This window comes from Cherax quadricarinatus, chromosome 44, assembly GCF_038502225.1.
Source record: "Cherax quadricarinatus isolate ZL_2023a chromosome 44, ASM3850222v1, whole genome shotgun sequence".
NCBI classification, from domain to species: Eukaryota; Metazoa; Arthropoda; class Malacostraca; order Decapoda; family Parastacidae; genus Cherax; species Cherax quadricarinatus.
In genome coordinates this window covers 14,907,054-14,932,203 of record NC_091335.1, presented here as the reverse complement: position 1 = coordinate 14,932,203, position 25,150 = coordinate 14,907,054, and the positions used below count along the sequence as shown (strand labels likewise).

Below are 25,150 nucleotides of genomic sequence, written 5' to 3'. Positions count from 1 at the left end.
TGCTGGTTCATGGGCTGCAGGAGAGGAGTGGTATTAGGAGGCAAAAACTTGACCTTAATGAAGCTCATGTCCCCATAAAGTTGCTCTGCCAAGTCTGTAGGATGACCAGGGGCATTGTCTAACACCAGGAGGTACTAAAGGTCTAATTTCTTTTCAATTAGGTAATTTTTCACATTGGGGGCAAATGCATGATGTAACCAGTCATAGAAAAAGTCCCTAGTGACCCATGCCTTACTGTTTGCCCTCCACAGCACACACAAATTAGCCTTAAGGATATTCTTTTGCCTGAACGCTCTGGGAGTTTCTGAGTGATACACCAATGAAGGCTTCACTTTGCAATCACCATTAGCATTGGCACACATCAGAAGAGTAAGCCTGTCTTTCATAGGCTTAAGTCCTGGGAGTGCGTTTTGCTCCTGAGTAATGTAGGTCCTGCTTGGCAATTTCTTCCAAAACAGGCCTGTTTCGTTGCAATTAAACACTTGTTCAGGTTTCAAGTCTTCACTGTCTATGTACTCCTTGAATTCCTTCACATATTTTTCAGCAGTTTGGAGGGATATGCTGTGTATCTTTATACGTATATGCTTCTAAACTGTTGTGCTCTGAGCACCTCTGCAAAAACAGTGATTATGTGTGAGTGAGGTGAAAGTGTTGAATGATGATGAAATATTTTCTTTTTGGGGATTTTCTTTCTTTTTGGGTCACCCTGCCTCGGTGGGAGACGGCCGACTTGTTAAAAAAAATCTGCTGCTTTTTGGTCCGAAATGGCAGCCTCACCATGCCTAATGACACTATGTATGCCACTACGATTCTTAAATCTTTCAAACCAACCTTTGCTGGCCTTAAATTCACTCACATCACCATTAGTTGCAGGCAATTTCTTTACCAAATCGTCATGCAACTGCCTAGCCTTTTCACAAATGATCACTTGAGAGATGCTATCTCCTGCTATCTGTTTTTCATTTATCCACACCAATAACAGTCTCTCAACATCTTCTAACACTTGCGGTCGCTGTTTCATAATCACAGTTGCACCTTTCGCAACAACAGCTTCGTTGATTGCCGTTTTCCTGGTCACTATAGTAGAGATGGTTGATTGGGGTTTTGTATACAACTTGGCCAGCTCCAACACACGCACTCCACTTTCGTACTTTGCAATTATCTCTTTCTTCGTTTCAATAGTCATTAACACCCTTTTTCTCGAAGGGTTGGCACTAGAAGCTTTCTTGGGGCCCATGGTGACTTATTTTGCAGAAACAAGCACCAAAAACACTGTGATAATATGGAATGTACCGAATGTATCCTTAGATGCGAGCACACTGGCTGGCTTGTAAACACTGGCACACATGGGGCAGTAAAGGCCACACGTGGACACATCTCGGACGAATCATGTACACCGGGTTTTTTAACGGGAACAGAGGTAAAATTTTTGCGTTAAAATGTATCGAATACCGGATTTATCAGATACCGATGGCATCGCAAACCAGGGGTCCACTGTACTTTGAAAGAATAAGCCGAGTGTAGCCTTGGTCTGTCTGCTTCTATCATTAAAAACATTAACAGGAATTATATTTGTATGATAAATTTCGCTGTTACAAACTGCAATTAGAAATCTCAGATCTATGATATTAATAATGTTGTACACCTACCATCCGACTTACGACCGAGTTTGGTTCCGAGAAACCGGTCGTAAGTCGAAATGGTCGTAAGTCGAACTTTACTACTGAATATCAACAAAACATTTTTGTAATGACTATTTTATTGTTTTATTTTGGTATTTCATGTTTTACTTTACTTTTTATGCTGTTAGTACTGTATTTTATACTGTAAGGTTTAGGATAAACACTGTGTACAATGCAAATAGTTGTTTATTTCCCAGAAAGTTTTTCTTTTTCGGGCCACCCTGCCTTGGTGGGAATCGGCCGGTGTGATAATAAAAAAAATAAAAAAAATTTGGCATAAAAAACACAGTCGTAAGTCGAGTGGTCGTAAGTCGAGCAGGTCGTAAGTTGGATGGTAGGTGTATATATGTTGGTAGAATTACCGACAATATGTAAAATAAAAGGACACAAGTGCAACTTCTTTCTTCTTTCTTTCAACACACCGCCCGTATCCCACCGAGACGGGGTGACCCAAAAGGAAAAAACGAATGTTTCTCCTTTTACATTTAGTAATACAGTGGACCCCCGCATAACGATGGCATCACATAGCGATTATTTCGCATACCGCTTACTTTAATTGCAAAAATTTTGCCTCACATACCGCTTAAAAACCCGCTTACCGATTTTCGTCCGAGACGCGTCCAATGTGCGGCCTGAGCCACGCTCACATGTTCCGCCGGTGGCATTGTTTACCAGCCAGCCTCCGCGGTAACATCCAAGCATACAATCGGAATATTTCGTATTATTACAGTGTTTTCGGTGCTTTTTCTGGAAAATAAGTGACCATGGGCCCCAAGAAAGCTTCTAGTGCCAACCCTACAGCAATAAGGGTGAGAATTACAATAGAGATGAAGAAAAAGATCATTGATAAGTATGAAAGTGGAGTGCATGTCTCCGAGCTGGCCAGGTTGTATAATAAACCCCAATCAACCATCGCTACTATTGGTGGTACAGCTGCTGCTGCTGCTGCACTGTCAGCTGCTGCTGCTGCTGCACTGTCAGCTGCTGCTGCTGCTGTAGCACCGTTGTTGGTGTGGCTTATTGAGAATACCAAGAAACAATTAACCCCAGAGGATTTGCCACCCAGGATAACCCAAAAAAGTCAGTGTCATCGAAGACTGTCTAACTTATTTCCATTGGGGTCCTTAATCTTGTCTCCCAGGATGCAACCCACACAAGTCGACTAACACCCAGGTGAACAGGGAAAAATGCCTGGAACTAGTGCTCATATTGGTGAATTTAAAGCCAGCAAAGGTTGGTTTGAGAGATTTAAGAATCGTAGTGGCATACACAGTGTGATAAGGCCTGTTCTGGAAGAAAATGCCAAACAGGACCTACAGTACTCAGGAGGAAAAAGCACTCCCAGGACACAGTGTCTCATCAGTCATTGCTGCATCTTCAATAAAGGTAAGTGTCATTTATTCTTCATTTAGTAGACTAGTACATGCACAATATATACTGTGCATGTACTACTCTACTATTGTGCATGTATCCTTCTCTTTGTGTGTGGGAAAATGTATATTTCATTTGGTAAAATTTTTTTTTTCATACTTTTGGGTGTCTTGCACGGATTAATTTTATTTCCATTATTTCTTATGGGGAAAATTCATTCACATAACGATTATTTCGCATAACAATTACCCCTCTTGCACGGATTAAAATCGTTAACCGGGGGTCCACTGTATATACAGGAGAAGGGGTTACTAGCCCCTTGCTCCCGGCATTTTAGTTGCCTCTTACAACACGCATGGCTTACGGAGGAAGAATTCTGTTCCACTTCCCCATGGAGATAAGAGGAAATAAACAAGAACAAGAACCAGAAAGAAAATAGAAGAAAACCCAGAGGGGTGTGTATATATATGCTTGTACATGAATGTGTAGTGTGACCTAAGTGTAAGTAGAAGTAGCAAGACATACCTGACATCTTGCATGTTTATGAGACAGACAAAAGACACCAGCAATCCTACCATCGTGTAAAACAATTACAGGCTTTCGTTTTACACTCACTTGGCAGGACGGCAGTACCTCCCTGGGCGGTTGCTATCTACCAACCTACTACCTAGGACAAGTGCAACTAATGTGATATACAGTGGACCCCCGGTTAACGATATTTTTTCACTCCAGAAGTATGTTCAGGTGCCAGTACTGACCGAATTTGTTCCCATAAGAAATATTGTGAAGTAGATTAGTCCATTTCAGACCCCCAAACATACACGTACAAACGCACTTACATAAATACACTTACATAATTGGTCACATTCGGAGGTAATCGTTATGCGGGGGTCCACTGTATTATTGTGGCAATGTTTCGCTCTCCAGGAGCTTTGTCAAGCCATTACAACCAATACATGGACACAGACGGTATATACAGTGGAACCTCGGCTTACAAATGCCCCACCATGCGAATTTTTCAGGATACGAGCAGTCAGTCAATCGATTTTTTGCTTCTGGATACGAACGAAATTTTAGGATGAGAACTTCCCCCTCAAGGGAAGGTCCTTGGGGAGGAGCTCTTGATCAAGGGAATTGGATCTGTGCTCCACTTCCCTAAATTAATAATAATAATAAATCGCAGGGTCCTGATGAGCTTTTAACAAAGATTCTTAGGGAATGCAAAATGGAACTCTGTGAACCATTAACTAATATTTTTAATTTATCTCTTCAAACAGGTGTAGTGTCTGATATGTGGAAGATTTCTAATGTAATTCCTATTTTTGAAGCAGGAGACAAGTCGTTACCCGTAGAATGGGTAGAATTGAAAATTGGGTTAGGCAAATATTTTGTTAGTGGGATGGATTGTGAAGGACCTGCCTAGTATGGGCCAACAGGCCTGCTGCAGTGTTCCTCCTTTCTTCTTTTCTTAATAATAATAATGTACTTAACTCTGTGAAGACATGTCTTGTGTGCTCTATGTGAATTTGAACAAGATGTCCTCTCTTGAGAAACTCTACCAGCAGCTAAAGGAAGAACTGAGGATGGCTAAGCTTGAGATACAGTGACTGACTGAGGAAAACAAGAAGATTCGTAGTAATCCTCCTGTTGAGAATCCTCAAGCCGAGAAGGGAACCTGGACAGTGGCTGGAAAACATGGGACAAAGTTAAGGATCAAGAGGACGGATGGACAGGTAGAATCAATGAAGATCCAAGAAACTGTTGTGGAAACATCCAACCCATTCTCCGTGCTACCTGATAAATGTGAGTCGACTACTGAGAACATCACGAAGAACAACGCCAAGGAAGGTAAAAACATTGTTGTTGTTGGGGATAGCCAGGTTAGGTACATGGATAGGGCCTTCTGCTTGAAGGATAGGAGTAGGAGGCAGAGGGTGTGTTTCCCTGGGGCTGGGATGAAGGATATTGTTAGCCGTCTGGATATCATGAGAGGTAATGGGATCAATCCTATTATCTGTCTCAGTGCTGGAGGCAACGATGTTGGCAGATGTAGGAGTGAGGACCTGATTAGCAGGTACAGGTCAGCAATAGAGATAATTAGGAGGAAGGGTGGGAACCCTGTCATATGTGGTATTTTGCAAAGGATAGGAGTTGGAAATGAATAGTTGTCCAGGGCAATTGGTGTCAATTGCTGGCTGGACAAATACAGTGGAACCTCTACTTATGAGTTTAATCCGTTCCATGACCTTGCTCGCAACTGGATTTGCTCGTTCGCAGAGTCAATTTTCCTCATTTAAATTAAATGAAATGGAATTAATTCGTTCCAGTGGAATTCCAGGCACAAGAAAATACTTTAATAATTTCCCTAATATCAACTCTACAGCTTATTTATCTAACACAATTCATGTAATATGACATAATAAACAATATTAATAACATAGAAACATGATATATACACTAGAATGAATAAAATACATGTCATTAGGTATGTGGCTAGTGGTGGTGACAGTAGCCATTGTTGTTGGGGTTTATAGGGCCACCACAGTGGCCATTCCTGCTCCTGACTACATGTGTAGAGAACCTAGGATAACCCAAAAAAGTCAGAAAGAATGACTTGTAAGTGCTACACTCTTAATCCTTTCAGGGTTCACAGGCCCTCCCAGAAATTTCTCAGGGTCACCAAATTTAAAAATCTTATGAAAAGATAGAGAATCTTTTCCCGATCATAATGACACCAAAAGTATGAAATTTGATGGAAAACTTAAGGAATTATGCTCTCACGAAGTTAGCGGTCTCGACGATGTTTACGCATCGGCGATTTTGCCCACTTTAAGCCCTATTTTCAGCCAATTCCAAGGTACTAGACGACAAAAATCATAACTATTTCACTAGAACTCCATTTTCTCTATCAAATGAGTACAACAAACCACCAATTTATCGATTTCAACTATCCAATACAGTGGTCAGAATTTAGCAATTTTGCCAATTTCACACAAATTTCAAAAGATGCCAATTTCCAAATAGGGTCCAGAATAAACAAGAGACATTCCTGGCACTAAAATAACATTTCCTCTGTTCATTAGTCACATCCCCAGGCCACTCTTACATTTCTTTTGCTTTCCACTTTGAATTTTTGTTCTCACAAAAAAAAATAAGATTTACTGTTATGCAGACTACTGCATTAGTGTAGAAATGGTATAAATAATATCGGTGCACTTGCGAAAGAATATTAGACTCACCAGTTGACGTGTATTGGACGCTTAGCATGATTTGTTTACTTTTGAACTTTGGTAAAAATCGAACCTTTCTGCTACTTTGAGCTCAATTTCAAGGTACTTTTCATTGTAAAACCAGTCAAAATCATCTCAATTTCTGTAATATGTCTTCCATTCTATACAATGAGACCAGGAAAACTAGAATACAACAATAAATACCATACGAAAGTATAGTGCAAATTCACTGTTTTAATCCAAAAACACGGTCAAAGTTTTTTTTATCTCATTACGCACTGTGTGCTGCAGGATTTTTTTATACTGCGCACACTGACCACATAGACCCATTCTTTCATATGTAGGCCTACCAGCTTTCTCTCACTAGATTTGAAGGCGCTAGAATTTATGCGTACTAGTACGTCATGGACACTGGCTCGTAAGCCGTACTAGTACGGCCGAAACCCTGAAAGGGTTAATGCTTCACTTAACTGCTACACTCTTAATGCAATACTTCGCCACTGCTGCTTCATGTTGTCTGCCACTGCTACCTTATGATGTCTGCCACTGCTGCTTCATGTTGTCTGCCACTGCTGCTTCATGTTGTCTGCCACTGCTACCTCATGTTGTCTGCCACTGCTACCTCATGTTGTCTGTTACAGCTGCTTCATGTTGTCTGCCACTGCTACCTCATGTTGTCTGTCACTGCTGCTTCATGATGTCTGCCACTGCTACCTCATGATGTCTGCCACTGGTACCTCATGATGTCTGCCACTGCTACCTCATGATGTCTGCCACTGCTACTTCATGTTGTCTGCCACTGCTACCTCATGTTGTCTGCCACTGCTGCTTCATGTTATCTGCCACTGCTGCTTCATGTTGTCTGCCACTGCTGCTTCATGTTGTCTGCCACTGCTGCTTCATGTTGTCTGCCACTGCTGCTTCACGTTGTCTGCCACTGCTGCTTCATGTTGTCTGCCACTGCTGCTTCATGTTGTCTGCCACTGCTGCTTCATGTTGTCTGCCACTGCTGCTTCATGTTGTCTGTCACTGCTGCTTCATGTTGTCTGCCACTGCTGCTTCATGTTGTCTGCCACTGCTGCTTCATGTTGTCTGCCACTGCTACCTCATGATGTCTGCCACTGTTGCTTTATGTTGTCTGCTACTGCTACCTCATGATGTCTACCACTGATGTCACCAAAGAATCGAACATTTATGCTATTTTGAGCTCAATTTCAAGGTACTTTTCATCATGATACCAATTAAAATTATATTTATTTTTGTAGTATATCTTCCATTCTGTCACATGAGAACAAATAAAACGAGAATACAACCATAAAAACCACACGAAAATATACCACTAAGGGGAGGCTAATGGCTGAGAAGTGAACTCCGTTACTTATGATTCGATTTCTTTCATTTTTGGTGTACGTTAAGAAGAATCTTTTCATCACACATTGCCCAAGTTTCAATAAGATAGTCCAACAAACAACTGAGATCCAATTCCCTAGATCAAGAGCAAGAGCCCCCTCACCAGTGTCAATTAACCTCCCTTGAGGCCCACTCGCATCTGGAAATTTTGCTCGTGTCTGGAAGCAAAAAATCGACCGAGCAGCTGCTCGTATCTGGAAAAACTCGCATGTGGATGCACTTGTAAGCAGAGGTTCCACTGTACTGTAAGGAAAATGCAGTAACATTCATTGACAACTGGGACCTCTTCTATGACAGAAATGACATGTATGCCAGGGATGGGGTTCACTTATCTAGGTCTGGGGTGGGGGCACTGGCAACTGCAGTGGACTGAGCTGTTAGGACTTTAAACTAGGAACAGTTAGTGGTATGGGTTTTGGCAGGAAAACAGTGAAGTCCCAGTGTAGTAATACGAGTACTAGGGGAACTAGTAAGAGACAGAATGAGGTGGATATTGGAAAGCCAGTGGCACTAGGTGACAAGGACAGTAATAGGTTTAGTGGAAAAACAGAAATGAGAAGGGTAAAGAAAAAGGAGGGTCTTTAACTCTTTCAGGGTCACCAAGCCCTCTCAGAAACTTGTTCTCAGGGTCGCCCAAATTTCAAACAAAAAAAAATTATTTTTTCTTATGAAAAGATAGAGAATCCTTTCCCGATCATAATGACACCAAAAGTATGAAATTTGATGGAAAACTTACGGAATTATGCTCTTGCGAAGTCAGCGGTCTCGACGATGTTTACGCATCGGCGATTTTGCCCACTTTGAGCAATATTTTCGGACAATTCCATTGTACTAGTAGACAAAAATCATAACTATTTTGCTAGACCTCCAATTTTTCTATCGAATGAGTACAAGAAATCACCCATTTGCTGATTTCAACTATCCAATACTGTGGTCCAAATTTAGCAATTTTGCCAATTTCACACAAATTTCAAAAGATGCCAATTTCCAAATAGGGTCCAGAATAAACAAGAAAGACATTCATGGCACTAAAATAACATTTCCTCTGTTCATTAGTCACGTCCCTATGCCCCTCTTACATTCTTTTCCTTTCCACTTTGAATTTTTATTCTCACAAATAATAGAAGATTTACTGTTATGCAGACTCCTGCATTAGTGTAGAAATGGTATAAATAATATCAGCGCACTTGTGAAAGAATATTAGACTCACCAGTTGATGTGTATTGGATACATAGCATGATTTGTTTACTTTTAATCCTTGGTAAAAATCGAACAATTCTGCTACTTTGAGCTCAATTTCAAGGTACTTTTCATTGTAAAACCAGTCAAAATCATCTCAACTTCTGTAATGTGTCTTCCATTCTATACAATGAGACCAGGAAAACTAGAATACAACAATAAATACCATATGAAAATACACAGTGCAAAATCGCTGTTTTAACCCTTAAATGGTCCAAACGTATATATACGTTTTTTCAACATCTGAAAGTATGTAAAAAAATGTAGATCTTTTTGTTTTTGTTTTACATGTGAAAACGTGTAAAAAAACTTTTATCTACATTTTTTTTTTGTTATATTTGAAAATATGTAAAAAAAAGTAGATCTACTTTTGTAGCACTACGAATTTGAACGCCGATCTGTTTGGACCGTTTAAGGGTTAATGCAAAAACACGGTCAAAGTTTTTTTTTTTCTCATTACGCACTGTGTGCTGCAGGATTTTTTTTATACTGTGCACACTGACCACATAGACCCATTCTTTCATATGTAGGCCTACCAGCTTTCTCTCGCTAGATTTGAGGGCACTAGAATTTAGGCATACTAGTACGTCAAAAACCCTGGTGCGTAAGCCGTACTAGTACGGCCGAAACCCTGAAAGGGTTAAATATACATTATGCTTATACCCATAGTGCTAGGAATAAGATGGACGAGTTGAGATTAGTTGCTAGTGCAGGTAACATTGATGTATTTTCCATAACTAAGACATGGTTTAATTCAAAAAGTCGGGACATGCCTGCAGAATGTCACAGTCAGGGTTTTAAATTGTTCCAAGTAGATAGCAGTATCGGGAAAGGGGGGTGGGATGGCACTGTATATCCAAGATCGCTTGAACTGTTTCACAAAAACGGGTATTAAGTCGGAAGTAACACATACAGGGTCTGTTTGGATAGAATTTTCAGAGGGGCATGAAAAATTTATTTTAGGTGTGATATACCGTCCCCCAAACTTAGATAGGGACCAAGGGAGACTACTATGGGAGGAAACTGTTAGGGCCACAAGGCACAATAATGTAGTAATTCTAGGAGATTTTAACTTTAGTCATATTGATTGGAATTTCTTGACTGGGAATTTAGAATCATACGACTTCTTAGTAGTAGTTCAGGATTGTTTTTTGAAGCAGTTTGTGACAGAGCCTACAAGGGGAAATAACCTCCTTGATTTGGTTTTGGCAAACAAGAAAACCCTTGTCAATAATTTAGAAATTACAGAGGAACTCAACACAAGTGATCACAAATCAATTATCTTTAGCATTGAATGGAAGTATGATAGTAGGGATAATTCAGTAATGGTCCCAGATTTTCGCTTAGCAGATTACAATGGGCTCAGAGAACACTTATCATCTGTGGACTGGGGTAACGAAGAAAGCTATCAGTATGCCAGCTGTCTTAACGCAATACATGCTGCCCAAAGGACATTTATCCCATATAAGGAAATTAGATCGAATAGAAAATGACCCAAAATGAATGAATAATAGGCTCAAATATCTTTTAGGACAGAAAAAAAGGAATTTATAGGCGCATCAAAAGAGGCGAGGGTCATCTTATGAATCAGTACAGTGGACCCCCGGTTCACGATATTAATCCATTCCTGAGAGCTCATCGTAAACCAAAATTATCGGAAAGCGAATCAATTTTCCCCATAAGAAATAATGGAAATCAAATTAATCTTTGCAAGACACCCAAAAGTATGAAAAAAAAAAAATTTTACCACATGAAATATTAATTTTAATACACACAAACTGAAGAAGACATGCACAGTTACATGACACTTACCTTTATTGAAGATCTGGTGATGATTGATGGGATGGGAGGAGGGGAGTGTGTGGATGGTCTTAGTGTTTAGAATGGGAATCCCCTTCCATTAGGACTTGAAGTAGCAAGTCCTTTTCTGGGGTTACTTCCCTTCTTCTTTTAATGCCACTAGGACCAGCTTGAGAGTCACTGGACTTCTGTCGCACAACGTATCTGTCCATAGAGGCCTGTACCTCTCGTTCCTTTATGACTTTCCTAAAGTGTTTCACAACACAGTCAGTGTAATAGTCACCAGCATGGCTTGCAATAGCTGTGTGAGGGTGATTTTCATCACCCTTTTCACAAATGATCGCTTGAGAGATGCTATCTCCTGCTATCTGTTTTTCATTTATCCACACCAATAACAGTCTCTCAACATTTTCTAACACTTGCGGTCGCTGTTTCGTAATCAGAGTTGCACCTTTTGCAAGAACAGCTTCCTTGATTGCCGTTTTCCTGCTCACTATAGTAGAGATGGTTGATTGGGGTTTACTATACAACCTGACCAGTTCCGACACACACACCACTTTCGTACTTTGCAATTATCTCTTTCTTCGTTTCAACAGTCATTAGCACCCTTGGTCTCGAAGGGTTGGCACTAGGAGCTTTCTTGGGGCCCATGGTGACTTATTTTGCAGAAACAAGCACTAAAAACAGTGATAATATGGATAATATGGAATGTACCGAATGTATCCTTAGATGCGCGCACACTGGCTGGCTTGTAAACACTGGTACACATGGGGGAGTTCAGGCCACAAGTGGACACGTCTCGTACGAATCGTATCGCATACCGGGTTTTGTATCGGGAAGGGAGGCAAAATTTTTTCGATCAAATGCATCGGGAACCGAATTTATCGGATACCGGTAACATCGGGAACCGGGGGTCCACTGTACATTGACATAAAGAGGGACGTTAAAAAGGGGATAAGAAAAGCTAAACGGGACTATGAAATTAAAGTTGCTAGGGATTCGAAAACTAACCCACAAAGTTTTTTCCAGGTTTACAGAACAAAAGTTAGAGATAAGATAGGTTCTCTTAAAAATAACTCTGGGCATCTTACTGACAAGGAGAATGAAATGTGCTCTATTCTTAATAATTATTTTCTCTCGGTTTTCACTCAGGAAGACACTAACAATATCCCAGTAATTAATTTTTATGATAAATTATGCAATATCATAGTCACTAGTGAAATGGTTATAAAACAGATAGACCAATTAAAGCAAAATAAATCCCCGGGCCCTGATGAACTTTTTTCAAGGGTTCTTAAAGAGAGTAAAATGGAACTTTGTGAACCATTGACTAATATTTTTAACATTTCTCTTCAAACAGGTGTAGTGTCTGATATGTGGAAGATGGCTAATGTGGTTCCTGTTTTTAAAGCAGGGGACAAGTCATTACCATCAAATTACCGCCCAATAAGCCTAACCTCAATTGTAGGCAAATTACTGAAGTCAATTATAGCTGATATTATAAGAAGCCATTACTGAAGTCAATTATAGCTGATATTATAAGAAGCCATCTCGATAAGCATAGCTTGATTAACCCTTTCAGGGTCCAGAGGCCAAATTTCAAAGTGCGCACCAGTGTCCAAGAATTTTCAAAAAATAATTGTTATTTTTTTATGAAATGGTAGAGAATCTTTTTCTGAAGGTAATAAAACAAAAAGTACGAAATTTGATGGAAAACTGACAAAATTATGCTCTCGCGAATTTTGATGTGACAGCGATATTTACATATCGGCAATTTTGCCGACTTTGACTCCCATTTTAGGCCAATTACCTTATTCCAGTCGATCAAATTCTTAGCTATTTCACTAGTATTACTTCTATTCTATCGATTGAGCACAAGAAATCGCCAACTAAGCTTTTTCAATTACAAAATAAAGTGATTGGAAATTGGTAATTTGGCCAATTTAGTGCAAAGTTCAAAATTCAGGTGTCTTACTACTTCTACTTACACTTAGGTCACACTACACATACATGTACAAGCATATATATACACACCCCTCTGAGTTTTCTTCTATTTTCTTTCTAGTTCTTGTTCTTGTTTATTTCCTCTTGTCTCCATGAGGAAGTGGAACAGAATTCTTCCTCCGTAAGCCATGCGTGTTGTAAGAGGCGACTAGGGTGCCAGGGACAAGGGGCTGGTAACCCCTTCTCTTGTATAAATTACTAAATTTAAAAAGAGAAACTTTCATTTTTCTTTTTGGACCACCCTGCCTCAGTGGGATTCGGCCAATTTGTTGAAGAAAAAAAATAATAATAATTATAATAATAATATTGCATACATGCATCTTCTTTCAGCACACCAGCCACATCCCACCAAGGTGGGGTGTCCCAAAAGGAAAAACAAAAGTTTCTCCTTTTACATTTAGTAATATATTATTGTAACCACGAACGAGTGGCATTGATCAATAACAACACTGCGCTAGCCAAGGATTCAAACCCATGTTGTACTGGCCTGCCTCATGGTAAGTGAGAACCACATAACGCTTTAAACCACAGTAGGGTTGGGTGGTCCTGTGGTTTAAAGCGTCATGTGGTTCTCGCTTACCATGAGGCAGGCCAGTACAACATGGGTTCAAATCGGCTAGCACAGTGTTGTTATTGAACATTTAGCAATATATACAGGAGAAGGGGTTACTAGCCCCTTGCTCCTGGCATTTTAGTTGCCTCTTACAACACGCATGGCTTACGGAGGAAGAATTCTGTTCCACTTCCACATGGAGGTAAGAGGAAATAAACAAGAACAAGAACTAGTAAGAAAATAGAAGAAAACCCAGAGGGGTGTGTATATATATGCTTGTACATGTATGTGTAGTGTGACCTAAGTGTAAGTAGAACTAGCAAGACATTCCTGAAACCTTGCATGTTTATGAGACAGAAAAATGGACACCAGCACTCCTACCATCATGTAAAACAATTACAGGCATTCGTTTTACACTCACTTGGCAGGACGGTAATACCTCCCTGGGCAGTTGCTGTCTACTTCATACATACATATGTACATAATACATAATAATAATTCAGAATGCTGCCCCTAGTTGGTGCAGAAGATGGCAAAACATACGGTAAGGAGTCCACATGTTTACATCACCGTGGGAGCAGTTTTCTCGTGCTTGCTTGTATTTTTTTACAATCATTTGGCCAAATTTCTTTTTACTAACCATGGGTCTTAAGAAAATAAGTGCAAAAGACAGTGCTGAGAAGAAAAAGAGGATGATTTCCATGGAATTAAAGGAAATTGCATCAGTTAAGTTCAGCGCTCAAACAAAACTAATTGTATCAGTTAAGTTCAGTGATAAAGTGTAGCATTAAGAGTTTAACAAGTTAGTTAAGCCATTAAGCGATAGAAAAGGGAAGAAACACAGACGCTGCTGCCACTTCCACCGCCATCATCACTCATCATATTATGGCCAGTTTTATTTATTCTAGAGTATATGTATAACATGTTTCTCTGTTAATTATACTGTTTTTTTTTTTTTTTTTATTATCACACCGGCCGATTCCCACCAAGGCAGGGTGGCCCGAAAAAGAAAAACTTTCACCATCATTCACTCCATCACTGTCTTGCCAGAAGGGTGCTTTACACTACAGTTTATTATGTCATATTAGATGAATTGTGATAGATAAACAAGCCATAGTGTTGATAGCATTATATTGAAATATTCTGTCCTGCACTGGGATGGATTAATGGCATTTCAGTTAATTTAAACGAGGAAAATTTATTTGATATATGAGTAAATTTAGTTACGAGCTAGGTCACAGAACACATTAAACTCATAAGTCAAGGTTCCACTGTTTTACTATTATTATTAATATGGCGTCAAGACTAGTGAGACAGTCTTAGTGATTTTAATGTGTACCTGCATGCCAGCACAGTGTGTAAGTTCATTTCGGTACAGATACACAAGTATAATTATCAGAGCACACATAAAATAGGCAATAACTTTAAAACACTTGAAATTTTGAAAAGTTTCCCGACATAATGGAGAGACATGGAGCTCACAGATGTAAACAAACCAGGTGACGCGCAGTGACCATATTAGAGAGTCAGGTGGGGAGAGCCATATAGTGAGGTTTTAGTCATAATTTGAAATGCTCATATTAGCGGAATACCACAAGGCGAAACGCCATAAAGCAGGGCCCTACTATACTTATTCAGCTTCTTGGGGAAGAGATGCACACCTAAAACACAAAAGACATTATCTCTCTGAACTGCAACAGAGAGAGGCTGAAATAGACATCTATCTGCTCTGTGTTACTTAATTTCCCTGATAAATCTTTTGCCTTACTCATTCAAGAATTTAGATAAACATTAGAATTGGAAGAAAAATTATAGCAGACAGGTCCCTAATTTTTTTTTTTTTTTTTTTTTTCAACAAGTCGGCCGTCTCCCACCGAGGCAGGGTGACCCAAAAAAGAAAGAAAATCCCCAAAAAGAAAATACTTTCATCATCATTCAACACTTTCACCACACTCGCACATTATCACTGTTTTTGCAGAGGTGCTCAGAATACAACAGTCTAGAAGCATAAACATATAAAGATACACAACATATCCCTCCAAACTGCCAATATCCCAAACCCCTCCTTTAAAGTGCAGGCATTGTACTTCCCATTTCCAGGACTCAAGTCCGACTATATGAAAATAACCGGTTTCCCTGAATCCCTTCACTAAATATTACCCTGCTCACACTCCAACAGATCGTCAGGTCCCAAGTACCATTCGTCTCCATTCACTCCTATCTAACACGCTCACGCACGCTTGCTGGAAGTCCAAGCCCCTTACCCACAAAACCTCCTTTACCCCCTCTCTCCAACCCTTTCGAGGACGACCCCTACCCCGCCTTCCTTCCCCTATAGATTTATATGCTTTCCATGTCATTCTACTGTGATCCATTCTCTCTAAATGACCAAACCACCTCAACAACCCCTCTTCTGCCCTCTGACTAATACTTTTATTAACTCCACACCTTCTCCTAATTTCCACACTCCGAATTTTCTGCATAATATTTACACCACACATTGCCCTTAAACAGGACATCTCCGCTGCCTCCAACCGTCTCCTCGCTGCTGCATTTACCACCCAAGCTTCACACCCATATAAGAGTGTTGGTACTACTATACTTTCATACATTCCCTTCTTTGCCTCCATAGATAACGTTTTTTGACTCCACATATACCTCAACGCACCACTCACCTTTTTTCCCTCATCAATTCTATGATTAACCTCATCCTTCATAAATCCATCCGCCGACACGTCAACTCCCAAGTATCTGAAAACATTCACTTCTTCCATACTCCTCCTCCCCAATTTGATATCCAATTTTTCTTTATCTAAATCATTTGACACCCTCATCACCTTACTCTTTTCTATGTTCACTTTCAACTTTCTACCTTTACACACATTCCCAAACTCATCCACTAACCTTTGCAATTTTTCTTTAGAATCTCCCATAAGCACAGTATCATCAGCAAAAAGTAACTGTGTCAATTCCCATTTTGAATTTGATTCCCCATAATTTAATCCCACCCCTCTCCCAAACACCCTAGCATTTACTTCCTTTACAACCCCATCTATAAATATATTAAACAACCATGGTGACATTACACATCCCTGTCTAAGACCTACTTTTACCGGGAAGTAGTCTCCCTCTCTTCTACACACCCTAACCTGAGCCTCACTATCCTCATAAAAACTCTTTACAGCATTTAATAACTTACCACCTATTCCATATACTTGCAACATCTGCCACATTGCTCCTCTATCCACTCTATCATATGCCTTTTCTAAATCCATAAATGCAATAAAAACTTCCCTATCTTTATCTAAATACTGTTCACATATATGCTTCAATGTAAACACCTGATCTACACATCCCCTACCCACTCTAAAACCTCCTTGCTCATCCGCAATCCTACATTCTGTCTTACCTCTAATTCTTTCAATTATAACCCTACCGTACACTTTTCCTGGTATACTCAGTAAGCTTATTCCTCTATAATTTTTACAGTCTCTTTTGTCCCCTTTCCCTTTATATAAAGGGACTATACATGCTCTCTGCCAATCCCTAATTACTGTAAAATAATCTGTATGATAAATTAAAATACAAGTATATTTCAGCAAGAAAGTAAATATTTAATACATAAGTTACATAAACTGTCATATGAACATACCTCAAGAGTATGTGCAGGGTTTTCAGGCAGAGGCTCACTAATAAAATCTTCCAGGACTTTTTGAGTGTTAGGCATCTTGCACTGTTTAGTTTCCATTGGAGACTCACCTCTGGTCAATGCTTCTTGAGCAAGTTTAGCAAGTTTGGCCTCCTTTCGTTCTCTACGTATATCTTTGGCTTTTCGACAGGGCGGTCTGCTGGGATCAGGTCCTAACCATGCAGATATAACATAAGGTTTTATTTACTTTGAGGTCTTACCTTGTAAAAAATTACATAATAAATCTTAAATTTAACCCCTAAACAGTCCAAACATATATATACGTTCACTCGCGTAGCGCCCTAAATTTAAAAAAAAAAAAAAATTTTAATAGGAAAATTTTTTTTTTAATAGGAAAAAAGAGCATATGGTACCCAGGCATCCCCAATTATTTTAATATGGTGCACAGTGAGTGCACACACTCATTCTCTCATGTCTAGGTGACTCAGGCTTATCGTGGCAGTGTTGAATGAATGACAAAGAAAACGTATATATACATTTGGGGCGATACGCACATGAACGTATATATACGTTTGGACCGTTTAAGAGTTAATATGTGAGATTACAACAAAACTGACAAATAAAAATACAAACAAAAACAAACAACACTCAAAACACAAAAACACACACATATACATACATGAAACAAAAGGTGATCATATATTAGATAAGAAGCAAAAGAGAGAGAGAGAGAGAGAGAGAGAGAAATACTGAGAGAGATGAGAAAGAGAATACAGTGGACCCCCGGTATTCGATATTAATCCGTTCCTGAGAGCTCATCGAATACCGATAATATCGAAAACCGAATCAATTTTCCTCATAGGAAATAATGAAAATCAAATTAATCCATGCAAGACACCCAAAAGTATGAAAAAAAAATTTACTACATGAAATATTAAGTTTAATGCAATAGAATAATTACAATAATAATAAAATAATTGACACTTACCTTTAATGAAGATCTGGTGATGATTGATGGGATGGAAGGAGGGGAGAGGTGTTAGTGTTTAGAAGGGGAATCCCCTTCCGTTAGGACTTGAGGTAGCAAGTCCTTTTCCAGGGTTACTTCCTTTCTTCTTTTAATGCCACTAGGACCAGCTTGAGAGTCACTGGACCTCTGTCGCACAACAAATCTGTCCATAGAGCTCTGTACCTCCCGTTCCTTTACGATTTGTCTAAAATGGGCCACAACATTGTCATTGTAATAGCTGTGTTAGGGTGATTTTCATCCATAAAGGTTTGCACTTCAACCCACTGTGCACACATTTCCTTAATTTTTGAAGTAGGCACAATGTATTCCACAACCGGTATAGGCTTCTCAGGGTTAGCCCCAAACCCTTCAAAATCTTTCTTAATTTCCATACTAATTCTCACCCTTTTTACCACAGGGTTGGCACTAGAAGCTTTCTTGGGGCCCATGGTGACTTATTTTGTAGAAACAAGCACCAAACACAGTGATAATATGGATAATATGGAATGTACCGAATGTATCCTTAGATGCGCGCACACTGGCTGGCTTGTAAACACTGGCACACAAGGGGCAGTTCAGGCCACATGTGGACAGGTCTCGTACGAATTGTATCGAATACCGGGTTTTCAATCAAATACCAAGGAAAATTTTTTGCGATATAATGCATCGAATACCGGATTTATCGAATACCGATGCCATCGAATACCGGGGGTCCACTGTATTAGTTCCTGAGTACATAATACTATAGGTCCAATCAAGCCCACTAAATTTTTTTTTCCGACACCAAAAAGGAAAATAAAAGACAGACAAATTTATGTGCACATCACTAGGAATGTCAGACAAAAATAAGTATAGAAATTATGAACAAACAAAAACGAGTCAATAAAAAAATACTGGCTGAAGGGAGAGTGGAAGGGGGTGTATGGAATAAGTGAAATAAGGGGGAAAAAGGTAGGTGGTATGTTAAAGTGTCTGTGTAAGAAATAGATCTATGGAAGCAAAATGGGGGAATGTACCAGGGTACAGAGGCACTACCATGTGTTTTATATGGGTGTGAGGCATGGGCTTTAAATGCTGCAGCAAGATGATGATAAGCTGAACCCTCTCACTATCTCTCATGTACATCTATGTCATTGGCACCCATGGCACTCACACAGATCTAAGTTTTGAGCTTGGCTCCCACAAATAAGCTGAGTGGAAAATTTTGTCCTAGACATAAGAGAATGGATCAATGTGGTGAGTCCCTCACCAGCCTTAAATAACAGCACTACAATGACAATTTAAATATGATAGAAAATTTTGCAATGTGGAAATGAATTGATGAGCTTCATTTAACCCTTTGACTGTTTCGGTCGTATATACAGTGGAACCTCAAAAATCGAACTTAATCCGTTCCAGGAGCTAGTTCTAATTTCGAAAAGTCTGAAATTCGAATCAATATTTCCCATGAGAAATAATGGAAATACAATTAATCCATTCCAGAAACCCAAAAATATTCACACAAAAAATACATTTTATAGAGATTAATTACAGTTTTACATACATATAAAATAACATACATATAAAATAATACATACATATAATATAAAATATAAAATAACATTTTTACTTACCTTTATTGAAGATTGGTGATGGCATCTGGAAGATAGGGAGGAGGAGAGAGGGAGTTGGGATTAGTGTTTGGAAGGAGAATCCCCCTCCATGAGGACTTCAGGTAAAGCCCTCTCTGGGGTTACTTCCCTTCTCTGTCTTTTAATGCCACTAGGACCAGCTTGAGAGTCACTGGATCCCTGTCTCACAAAATAACTGTCCACAGTCCTCTGTTTCTGGCACCTCTTTAACATTTCCCTAAAATGGGACATGGTTCTGTCACTGAACTTGTTGCAAAGATGGCTTGTTTCAGCTTGCTCAGGGTGGTACTTCTGCACAAACATTTGGACATCATTCCACTTGGCACAAATCTCCTTAATCTTTGAAGAAGGCACCTCATCCAGTCCCTATATTAACACCTTTCGCAACATCAGCTTCCTTGATTTGTTCTTTCTTTAACAGGATAGAACCGATTTGTTTTTCCCATACATCCTGGCAAGCTCAACAAGTCTCACACCACTCTCATACTTCTGTATTATTTCCTTCTTCACATCTATGGTGTTTCTCACTTTCTTTACCACAGGGGTACCACTAGCAAGTTTCTTTGGGCCCATAACAGCTTATTTCACAGTCCCATAAGCACTAAACACAACGAAATAATCGTAAAATGCGTGAATGAGAGTGCAGGTTAGTGTTCACTCAAGCATAAACAAAGCTAGACTGCTCACGGCGCCTGCGCGGGGACGCAGACAGAGAGGGCCAGCAGACAGGTCCCGTACCCGGCGGTCCGAAATTTGAAACGCGTTCGATTTTTGGTACACAGTTTGTCCGAAAAAATGGTCTTATTTTCGAAACGTTCGATATTTGGTACGTTCGATTTTCAAGGTTCCACTGTATACATCTTACGCACCACTGTTTCTGACGTATTTATACGCGTAAATTCTAGCGGTAGTAGGTTGGTAGACAGCAACCACCCACAGAAGTACTACCGTCCTGCCAGATGACTGTGAAACAGAAACCTGTAACTGTTTTGCATGATGGTAGGATTGCTGGTTTCTTTTTCTGTCTCATAAACATGCTAGATAACAGGGATATCTTGCTACTCCTACTTACACTTTGGTCACACTTCACAGACACGCACATGCATATATATATACATACATCTAGGTTTTTCTCCTTTTTCTAAATAGCTCTTGTTCTTCTTTATTTCTTCTATTGTCCATGGGGAAGTGGAAAAGAATCTTTCCTTCGTAAGCCATGCGTGTCGTATGAGGCGACTAAAATGCCGGGAGCAATGGGCTAGTAACCCCTTCTCCTGTAGACACTTACTAAAAAAGAGAAGAAGAAAAACTTTATAAAACTGGGATGCTTAAATGTGTGTGTCTTACCTAACAACCTGTCGGTATTTTATACCATTTTAATGTTCGATGCTTAAATGTGCGTGGATGTAGTGCGGATGACAAGAAACAGATGATTGCTGATGTTATGAATGAAAAGAAGTTGGATGTCCTGGCCCTAAGCGAAACAAAGCTGAAGGGGGTAGGAGAGTTTCAGTGGGGGGAAATAAATGGGATTAAATCTGGAGTATCTGAGAGAGTTAGAGCAAAGGAAGGGGTAGCAGTAATGTTAAATGATCAGTTATGGAAGGAGAAAAGAGAATATGAATGTGTAAATTCAAGAATTATGTGGATTAAAGTAAAGGTTGGATGCGAGAAGTGGGTCATAATAAGCGTGTATGCACCTGGAGAAGAGAGGAATGCAGAGGAGAGAGAGAGATTTTGGGAGATGTTAAGTGAATGTATAGGAGCCTTTGAACCAAGTGAGAGAGTAATTGTGGTAGGGGACCTGAATGCTAAAGTAGGAGAAACTTTTAGAGAGGGTGTGGTAGGTAAGTTTGGGGTGCCAGGTGTAAATGATAATGGGAGCCCTTTGATTGAACTTTGTATAGAAAGGGGTTTAGTTATAGGTAATACATATTTTAAGAAAAAGAGGATAAATAAGTATACAAGATATGATGTAGGGCGAAATGAAAGTAGTTTGTTGGATTATGTATTGGTAGATAAAAGACTGTTGAGTAGACTTCAGGATGTACATATTTATAGAGGGGCCACAGATATATCAGATCACTTTCTAGTTGTAGCTACACTGAGAGTAAAAGGTAGATGGGATACAAGGAGAATAGAAGCATCAGGGAAGAGAGAGGTGAAGGTTTATAAACTAAAAGAGGAGGCAGTTAGGGTAAGATATAAACAGCTATTGGAGGATAGATGGGCTAATGAGAGCATAGGCAATGGGGTCGAAGAGGTATGGGGTAGGTTTAAAAATGTAGTGTTAGTGTGTTCAGCAGAAGTTTGTGGTTACAGGAAAGTGGGTGCGGGAGGGAAGAGGAGCGATTGGTGGAATGATGATGTAAAGAGAGTAGTAAGGGAGAAAAAGTTAGCATATGAGAAGTTTTTACAAAGTAGAAGTGATGCAAGGAGGGAAGAGTATATGGAGAAAAAGAGAGAGGTTAAGAGAGTGGTGAAGCAATGTAAAAAGAGAGCAAATGAGAGAGTGGGTGAGATGTTATCAACAAATTTTGTTGAAAATAAGAAAAAGTTTTGGAGTGAGATTAACAAGTTAAGAAAGCCTAGAGAACAAATGGATTTGTCAGTTAAAAATAGGAGAGGAGAGTTATTAAATGGAGAGTTAGAGGTATTGGGAAGATGGAGGGAATATTTTGAGGAATTGTTAAATGTTGATGAAGATAGGGAAGCTGTGATTTCGTGTATAGGACAAGGAGGAATAACATCTTGTAGGAGTGAGGAAGAGCCAGTTGTGAGTGTGGGGGAAGTTCGTGAGGCAGTAGGTAAAATGAAAGGGGGTAAGGCAGCCGGGATTGATGGGATAAAGATAGAAATGTTAAAAGCAGGTGGGGATATTGTTTTGGAGTGGTTGGTGCAATTATTTAATAAATGTATGGAAGAGGGTAAGGTACCTAGGGATTGGCAGAAAGCATGCATAGTTCCTTTGTATAAAGGCAAAGGGGATAAAAGAGAGTGCAAAAATTATAGGGGGATAAGTCTGCTGAGTATACCTGGTAAAGTGTATGGTAGAGTTATTATTGAAAGAATTAAGAGTAAGACGGAGAATAGGATAGCAGATGAACAAGGAGGCTTTAGGAAAGGTAGGGGGTGTGTGGACCAGGTGTTTACAGTGAAACATATAAGTGAACAGTATTTAGATAAGGTTAAAGAGGTCTTTGTGGCATTTATGGATTTGGAAAAGGTGTACGACAGGGTGGATAGGGGGGCAATGTGGCAGATGTTGCAAGTGTATGGTGTAGGAGGTAGGTTACTGAAAGCAGTGAAGAGTTTTTACGAGGGTAGTGAGGCTTAAGTTAGAGTATGTAGGAAAGAGGGAAATTATTTCCCAGTAAAAGTAGGCCTTAGACAAGGATGTGTGATGTCACCGTGGTTGTTTAATATATTTATAGATGGGGTTGTAAGAGAAGTAAATGCAAGGGTCTTGACAAGAGGCGTGGAGTTAAAAGATAAAGAATCACACACAAAGTGGGAGTTGTCACAGCTGCTCTTTGCTGATGACACTGTGCTCTTGGGAGATTCTGAAGAGAAGTTGCAGAGATTGGTGGATGAATTTGGTAGGGTGTGCAAAAGAAGAAAATTAAAGGTGAATACAGGAAAGAGTAAGGTTATGAGGATAACAAAAAGATTAGGTGATGAAAGATTGAATATCAGATTGGAGGGAGAGAGTATGGAGGAGGTGAATGTATTCAGATATTTGGGAGCGGACGTGTCAGCGGATGGGTCTATGCAAGATGAGGTGAATCATAGAATTGATGAGGGAAAAAGAGTGAGTGGTGCACTTAGGAGTCTGTGGAGACAAAGAACTTTGTCCTTGGAGGCAAAGAGGGGAATGTATGAGAGTATAGTTTTACCAACGCTCTTATATGGGTGTGAAGCATGGGTGACGAATGTTGCAGCGAGGAGAAGGCTGGAGGCAGTGGAGATGTCATGTCTGAGGGCAATGTGTGGTGTGAATATAATGCAGAGAATTCGTAGTTTGGAAGTTAGGAGGAGGTGCGGGATTACCAAAACTGTTGTCCAGAGGACTGAGGAAGGGTTCGGACATGTAGAGAGAATGGAGCGAAACAGAATGACTTCAAGAGTGTATCAGTCTGTAGTGGAAGGAAGGCGGGGTAGGGGTCGGCCTAGGAAAGGTTGGAGAGAGGGGGTAAAGGAGGTTTTGTGTGCGAGGGGCTTGGACTTCCAGCAGGTATGCATGAGCCTGTTTGATAGGAGTGAATGGAGACAAATGGTTTTTAATACTTGACGTGCTGTTGGAGTGTGAGCAAAGTAACATTTATGAAGGGGTTCAGGGAAACCGGTAGGCCGGACCTGAGTCCTGGAGATGGGAAGTACAGTGCCTGCACTCTGAAGGAGGGGTGTTATTGTTGCAGTTTAAAAACTGTAGTGTAAAGCACCCTTCTGGCAAGACAGTGATGGAGTGAATGATGGTGAAAGTTTTTCTTTTTCGGGCCACCCTGCCTTGGTGGGAATCGGCCAGTGTGATAATAAAATAAAATAAAATTCTAGCGGCTTCAATCAAGCGGGAGAAAGCTGGTAGGCCCACATGTGAGAGAATGGGTCTGTGTGGTCAGTGTGCACCACATAAAAAAAATCCTGCAGCACACAGTGCGTAATGAGAAAAAAAAAAAACTGACCGTTTTTTAGGAGTAAAACGCAGAATTTGAGGTGTATTTTTGTATAGTACTTATCGTTGTATTCTTGTTTTCATGGTCTCAGGTGATAAAATAGAAAGCATATTACAGAAATAGAGATGATTTTGATTACCTTCACGATGAAAACGACCTTGAAATTGAGCTCAAAGTAGCGGAAATGTTCGATTTTTACCAATGTTCAGGAGTAAGCAAATCACACCACACGTCCAATACACTTCAACTGGGGAGTCTAATATTCTTTCACTAGTGCACTGATGTTATTTATACCATTTTTACAATAATGCAGTAGTCTCCATAACAGTAAATTTTGTATTTTTTTGTACGAATAAAAAATCAAAACAGAAAGCAATAGTAATATAAGAGGGGCCTAGAGACATGACTAATGAACAGAGGATATGTTATTTTAGTGCCAAGAATGTCTGCATTGTTTATTCTGGACCCTATTTTGAAATTGGCAATTTTTTTAATTTGAGTGAAATTGACCAAATTGCCAATTTCTGACCACTTTACTGGGTAGTTCAAATCAGTAAATGAGCAGTTTCTTGTACTCAACAGATAGAAAAAAAATGGAGTTCTAAAGAAATAGCTATGAGTTTGGTCAACTGGAACAATGGAATTAGTCAAAAACAGGGCTCAAAGTCGGTGAAATTGCCGATGCGTATATGTCGCTGAGACCGCTAACTTCGCGGGAGTGTAATTCCGTGAGTTTTCGACCAAATTTCGTACTTTTGGTGTCATTACCATTGAGAAAAGATTCTCTATCATTTCATAAGAAAAAATAATTTTTTTTTTCCCAAAAAATTTATCAACATAGAATGAGTTTCAGAAAGGGGCCTGTGACAGTCAAAGGGTTAAAGTGCTGAAGTATTAAT

The 25,150-nt window shown here is 39.7% G+C and overlaps 1 protein-coding gene across 6 annotated transcripts in view; it reads right to left on the bottom strand.

The window, feature by feature from the left end:
* The window catches only part of Ate1 (arginyltransferase 1), a 90,418-nt gene that overhangs the window by 54,619 nt on the left and 10,649 nt on the right, over positions 1-25,150 (bottom strand). For all 6 annotated transcript variants that reach the window (XM_070094116.1, XM_070094118.1, XM_070094117.1 and 3 more), the window contains exon 6: positions 16,942-17,150. In XM_070094116.1, coding sequence (XP_069950217.1) covers positions 16,942-17,150 — 209 coding nt within the window. The remainder of the gene's footprint in view (positions 1-16,941; positions 17,151-25,150) is intronic.